The 6,833-nt window shown below is 52.9% G+C and overlaps 1 protein-coding gene across 2 annotated transcripts in view; it reads left to right on the plus strand.

Moving 5' to 3' along the window:
• NDUFS4 (NADH:ubiquinone oxidoreductase subunit S4) overlaps positions 1 to 5,506 on the plus strand; it is a 70,895-nt gene extending 65,389 nt beyond the window's left edge. For both annotated transcript variants that reach the window (XM_037038500.1, XM_037038499.1), the window contains one exon: positions 5,298 to 5,506. In XM_037038500.1, the coding sequence (XP_036894395.1) occupies positions 5,298 to 5,401 (104 nt within the window). In that variant the 3' untranslated portion in view covers positions 5,402 to 5,506. The remainder of the gene's footprint in view (positions 1 to 5,297) is intronic.
• The last annotated feature ends 1,327 nt before the right edge of the window (positions 5,507 to 6,833 follow it).

Below are 6,833 nucleotides of genomic sequence, written 5' to 3' on the forward strand. Positions count from 1 at the left end.
CCAGGCTGGGGAACGTTCAGCTTGCCCACCAGGGCCCCTCGGGGAGGTGAATTCCGAGATTCGCCGCTGGAAGTCTGCAGTGACCTCCCGTAGCGGTCCTTCTCTCCACGTAGCGTGGCGAGGTTCCCAGGGCTCTGGGGGTCCCTGTGTGCTCACTCCACCCAGACCAGCCTCTGAGCGTGCTTTTTGGACATCCACGTTGTTGTACAGACTTTTCTGTAGAAAATGTGTCTTAAATTTCTAGTAACTGAGTTTCAAAGGTACTTCTGGAACACGAACCAGTTTGTTTTGTGTCAGATTCTGAGCGACGTGGTTCTACCACTGCTTTGGGTGTATTTGAACCATACTGGACGGCAAGTGAGTGTGGGAAGACCAAACTGAAGGTGGAGCTGCCTGTGCCGCCGCAGGCGGGGCTCTTTGGGGGGCTGCAGCTGTGGCTGAGTGGGGGCTGCTGCTCTCAGGTCTCGGGCTTGCCATGGCCCCCTTACTTGCTAGTATAAATCATTTCATGTAGTTTCCGTGGAAAGAATCGCCTTGCCAGTGTATCCAAAACACTTGTCCTCCATTTCATTTTCTAGAAGAGGACCTAAGACACTTGTACATTGTTCTGAAACCCCCACTCTCCCCACCCCAAGGAGCAGAAACCTGGGAGTCTCAAAGCAGAGGGACTTGTGAAGTGAACTTCCTAAAAAGCCACCTCCCCCTTTAACTTGCGTTTTTAGTTGACGCTCCACCTCGCCCGGGCACGCTGTGGGTGCATCGCCTGGCGAGGAATCCTCAAGCCCCCCAGGCACCAGCACGCCTCACCCTGGCCCCCTACCCTTTGCTGTTCTGACCGCAGGGCCCTGTCCATCCAGGCCACACAGACGGGCAGCAGGACACCAGTCATCGCACCGCTTGCTCCCGAACCAAGGCTGGGGCTTGGGGTTGAGTTGCTAGAGGAGAGGGTGCGCTCCGGGTCACCAGGGGTGACGCACTGCCCAGCAGTAAAGCCCTAACCAGTGTCTCTGTGTCTTCGTGTTACTGGGCCAAGTAGAAGATGGTTCTGTGAATTAAAATAAATGGAATTGATTTTCTTTTTCTGTCTCACACATGGAATTCACAAGTTAAATGTTGTGGTCTGGTTTGCTCAGAGGTTTTATGTTTAGTTTATTAGTTTTGGTGGCATTTGAAAAGAATATGGCAAATGTTCTTCTAGAAAGCAGAATATCCCAGCCACAGTGTGGAGACTGACAAAACCAGTGGGTGTATTTCTGGGTGGGGGGATGGAGTATAGCATTTTACAGATCTCATTTTAAGTTTACCAGAGGTTTTACCATAAGCATGCTGCTTTGACAACAAGGGCAGCCGAAAAGAAGTTCTCATAGAAACCTAAACATTTCATGAAGGTCCACTGTAAAATTTCTGCATGGTATTGCTTGCCATTCATATCATGCTCTTTCTTTCCAGTAACAAGTTCAGGTGGGAAGTAGGAAGGGGAAGTCCAGTCCAGGTAGTGTGCCCCACTCGGGACAGACGTTTAGCGTGTCTTTGGGTGCTGGAATCCAACAGCCAGCGCAGTCTGTCCCACCCGCCAGGCGCGCTCACTCTGGAGCCTGTGCTGGGCTGTGGCGACCGCGGTCTGGGAGGGGTGGGCTGCGGGCAGAGCGGGACGTGTCTGCGCTTGTTCCCGCGGGCACCTGGGAGAGGAGGCTCGGAAACGCGCTCGGGTGCTCGGCGGGGTCAGAAGAGGGGCGGCGGTTATTATGATGGCAGTCCTACGGTGGGCACGTTTTCTGAGTGTGCCCGCTCAGAAACCCAAAGGGGGGTGCATTGGACAGGGACCGGAGTTTGTCTCTGCCCTGAACTGTCATTACGCGTCCCCGTGCCCACCTTTGCCTCAGCTGCACCCGGGAGGCGGAGTGGCTTGTGTGGCTTTGGGAACACTGTCGTTTTCACAGAAAAGTGCAAGGGAAAGAAACACCATGCACCCCCCCCCACCCCCGGCGGTTAGGGCGGCTGTGACAAGCTGAGCCTGGAGGTGGGTGCTGTTGGCAAGCGCGGGTCTCCCCATGTCCATCTGTCTGGTGGTTCTTGCAGGGGCTCCGCCATGACACTGTTCACCGTTGTTTTCACCGTCAGGGCAGCCGCAGTCTGGCCACCGTCCACCGTGCCTGCGAGCCAGCTCGCCCCGGGGCAGCAGGGGCCCAGCCTGTGGTTCTGTCGGCTAAAGCCCAGCCTCTCGCCTCCCAGGGACCCTCGTGGCTTTTCCGACTCACGCACAGACCTGGGACTAGAGCTGGGCCTGTGTCCTGACGCAGGGGAGCATCAGCGCCCCCTCCCCAGTGCGGCAGGGAGCCAGGCCATCAGAGCAGAAGAGCAATGACCAGGTGTGTGGGGGGCGCCATCCCGGCTGCATCGGAGCACAGGGCCTCCTCGGGCCCTGCTCCTCCCAGCAGGGCTGGAGGGTGCGTGCTGGCAGGGAGCCTGCGTGCTCTGCCCAGTGTTTGACGAGGATGGGCCCGGGAGGCCTGGGGCCGCCTACTGCCCTCTCGTTGCCTGCACAGAAACCCTTGCCTCCTTTCTCCCCAGCTGGTGGGCAGTGGACAGGAGCACTTACAAAGGTGAAAGGGAACAGAGCTACGAAGTCACCGAGATGGAAATGAATGGGTGGCGTGGATAAAAACTGCCATTACAGGACGTTTTTGTAGAAGTGGTTTTATTTGTGAGGCGGTTACGTGCATAGCTTTAAAGTCAACCTGGCTAAAGTCCTGGCATTGTCACTTAGTAGCCAGGTGGCTGTGGGCTGCCTATCTTCTCTACACTTTGTTTTCTCATAATTAAATATAAAATTGGAGTCACATAGTGCCTACCTCATGAGCCACACAACCTATGAACTGAATTTTACAACTCAGTAACAAGACATTTAAGGCACTTGGGGCAGAGGACACGGGGCGCAGAACAGCAGGCATTTCTGCCTCAAGGCCCGCGTACCCGATGTCATTGCTTGAGAGTCCTGGGCCCAGACACTGCGGGACCCGGGCTCTGCCCTCTCGCTGCAGGTCCTCGCTCCCGTGTGACCTCGGCGGGCTGCCTGCACTCAGTGTGTGCTCCTTAGTGCACGTGAGCGCGTGAGGCACGTGTCTAACCGTCGGTGTTGCTGTCCCGGCATCTGGGTAATGCACCCCCTTGCTGACTTCTCCGCCTCTGCTGCCGCGGAGTTGGAGAGTCCTTGTTTACTCACTGCTTTACCTCTGGCCTCTAAGCGGTCCCCGAGTAGGCAGTCAGTACCATTTAGTAAGTGAATGGTAAATGCTCATTAAATGTTACCATTGTTCACCTACTCTACTGAGTGAGTATTTCTGACAGTTACCATCATTGTTCGTTGATTAATGAAGGCAGTACCCGAGAAGTTCATGATGTTACAGTTACTTCAGTATCATGCCCAGGTCTCAGTAGTGGTTTGCTTACCAGAGCTCCTCTCTGTAGTTACTGACCAGGCCAAATTATACCTAACTAGGTCCAGAGCACTACAGATTCAGAATTATGGGTTCCAATGTGATAGAACTTTATTTACACTAATACATCACATGGAAGGTGTAAGTTACAAATCGAATTTGAGGGGAAAGCGTGGGCTGCCATCTGTCCAGTGCCTGCTGTGTGCCACAGGGGACGGGGTGGTGAGGGTGCAGCCTCGCACTGTTCACCCAGCCCTCTGTGCCTCAGTTTCCTCGAACAGACCAAGGTTTCAGAAAAGCACCTTTCTCGTGTGACTCGGTAACGTACTGAGGATCAGATGCTGTCTAAGCACCTGGCAGGCATTAGCTTGTTTAATCCCCAGGACAGGCTGTGGAGTGGGCAGGTATGGGTGCCCTTCGGTCAGGTTTTGAAGTGCGGTAGCCACGTGCCAGGCTGCCCCGCACAGAGCCGGAGCTTTGCAGTGTCCTTGGTGTGGGGCCGTCCGCGGGCGGGGGCGCTCAGAGCGCCCTCTCCTCTACAGGGAGGGCTGCGTTAGCCAAGTGGGTCGGGTCAGGGTTTCCTCTCCTGGGTCCTGGTGTGTCATTGGCTTTTCCGCTGCTTCGCGTCTTGTGGTGAGCGGAGAGGTGTGCCGGCAGTGGGGTTGGCCATTCGTCACCGCCTCTTGCTGCAGGGCGCCGTGGCGGCAGGGGCGGGGTCCTCCGACAGCCTGCGTTGCAGGGGCTGCACTAATGGGCGGCATGGGGTTTTGAGGGGCACGAGACACCAGGAAGCACAGGGCTCAGGACGCCGCCCAAGGTCAGGGGCGTCCTCGGTGAGGCTGCGCAGCACTCGTTCTGGACGTTCTGGACATGGGGGCGAGGCTCAGCCCTGGACCGGCCGTGTCAAGATGAGTTGTGTGAGGATGTCCTGAGAGCGAGGGTGATGAGTTGCAGGGACGGGTAGTGGGTCTTGGGAGGAAAAGCGAAGGGTACAGAGGTCGCGCAGACTAGGAATAGAGGAGGGACTTGGTGGTCCGTGAGGAGGAGGGTGTGCATGTGGTGGTTCTCTGTGTTGTGAGGAAGCCGAGGGACTGGGCGTGAGCAGGAGACCCAGACGTAGATCCAGGCCTCAGCAGCTGCGAGGGCCTCCCTCAGGAGAGGACGGACGCTGTGGACGGTGCTTCCCCAACCTCTGTGCACGGCGGTCTCGCGGGTCAGCCGCGGGGTGCGGGCGCCCAGGCTCCTGCCAGCGCGTCTGGCCCAGTGGGCCTTTGGTTGGGCCAGGAAAGTGCATTATCAGGCACCTCCATGGGATGCTGCTGCAGACGGCCTTGCAACAACTGTTGAGAAGCGTTCTGAGTTTCACCAGGAGCCTCTCAAAGCCCAGGGCTGCACAGAGTGACCCCCGCGGTCTGTTCCAACTGTGACCTACCCAGACGAGCGTGTGCGTGCGTGTGCGGTGCCTTTGAGTGAGCTTCCGGCTGTTGTAAGGCACCTGATTCAGAGACAGGGGCTTGTCTTGGTCAGGGCCCTCTAGGCAGCTATTAGGGAAGTCACATAGTGAGGGAACCAGAGGAAGGAGTGGAGATTTTCTTATCTCGCCATCGCTGACTGAACAAAGAATATCAACAAGAGGAAATCACGTGATGGGTTACCCCTTTAAGACATGGGCAATCATCTTCAGGCAATGTTTTGAACCCGCTGGTCACACAGGATATTAAGGGAAGGGATTACTGAGAGAGTATTTCTATTTCAGATGTGCTGACATGCCCTGATGATAAATGGACACGAGCCTCTGCTCGCCGGGTTCTCAGGGGTACTCCTTAATTCTGTTCCTGTAAGTCTGTGTTTGTTTTCTAGGGTGGAGCTATGACATTGAGGAGAGGAAGGTTCCGAAACCCAAGTCCAAGTCTTATGGCGCAAACTTCTCTTGGAACAAAAGAACAAGAGTATCCACAAAATAGATGGGCACCGACTCAGTCTCTGTGAGTCAAGTCAGCTGGGCCGTATTTATAGTCCGTGTATAATGCATCTCTGCGTCTCCTAATAAATCTGACCTTTCAACTGCAGATACATTTTGTGGTGTTTGTTTTAAATGTGTTTTGATGTGTCAAGTTGAACATGTTACAATTCCTGACACAGAGAGGAGATGTGAGGTGTGACACCTCTAGGAAGTGTCAGTATTTAAAATCCATTAACAAAGAATGCAGCTGGAGGCCTGAAGTCATGCACTTTTTGTAGCCATTCTCAAGTTCATGAACTACTTGCTACCATTATTAAAACATGTCTTAGAAACTCTTTTGTTTTATCATGGTTAGAGAAATTCATGCTTACATTGCAGTCTGATAAAACTAAACCCAAGTCTTGTTGGGGTTCTCTTTAATTAGAACTTTATATTCCCTAAGCTACTTGGAGCCTGAAACAATCTACAATAGATTAAAAAAAGGAATCCACAAAATGAAGTCATCAACATACAAGAGAATGAGAATACCAACAGAGAAAAACTACAAAAACAATCAAAGACCAATTAATAAAATGGCAACAATCTACATACCTATCAGTAATTACTTTGGACTAAATGCTCCAATGAAAAGGCATGGAGCGGCTGAATGAATAAATAGAAAGACCTGTAGATATGCTGCCTACGAGAAGGTCACTTCAGATTGAAAGACACACACTGAATGGAAAGTAAAGGGATGGAAGAACTGCATGTCAGTGGAAACAGAAGTAAAGCTGTGCCAGCAAATACTTATATCAGACAAAACAGGCCTGAATGCAGCGGCGATGACAGGCGGCAAAGAAGGGTGTTCCGTAATCGTACAAGGGTCAGTCCGTCAAGAGGGCGTGATTCTGGTGACCACCTGTCACCAAGCATAGGAGCACCTAAGTGTGTAGAGCAAACCGGGACTGGCGTGAAGGGAGAGACCGAGAGCAACACAGTGGCAGAAGGGGCTCTCGCACCACATTGGCATCAATGGGCAGGTCAGGTCATCCAGACAAAGTCAGCAAGGAGACAGCGGCCTCAGATGCCACATTAGACCAGGGGGACTTACTTTTCTCAAGTGCACATGGAACTCCAGGAGGAGGAGAGACAGCTGACTCCACAGAAATAAAAGAATGATCAGGAAATACTACAAACAATAAATGCCAACAAATGGGACATCCTGGGAGAGAGCAAGCAATTCCTAGAAATACAGAGTCTTCCAAAACTGAATCAGGATCAAACAGTCTGAACAGACCAATAATTACTAATAAAATCAAAACAGTAATCATAACTTCCAACAAACAAAAGCCCTGGACCAGTTAGATGGATTCACACATGAATTTTACCAACGTTCAAAGAGTAATTACTACTCTCCTCAAAAAATTAAAGAGGGGGAGGCTCCAAAACCCATG

Source organism: Sturnira hondurensis, unplaced genomic scaffold (genome assembly GCF_014824575.4).
Source record: "Sturnira hondurensis isolate 20B ecotype Veracruz unplaced genomic scaffold, ASM1482457v3 Scaffold0024400, whole genome shotgun sequence".
In the NCBI taxonomy this organism is placed as follows: Eukaryota; Metazoa; Chordata; class Mammalia; order Chiroptera; family Phyllostomidae; genus Sturnira; species Sturnira hondurensis.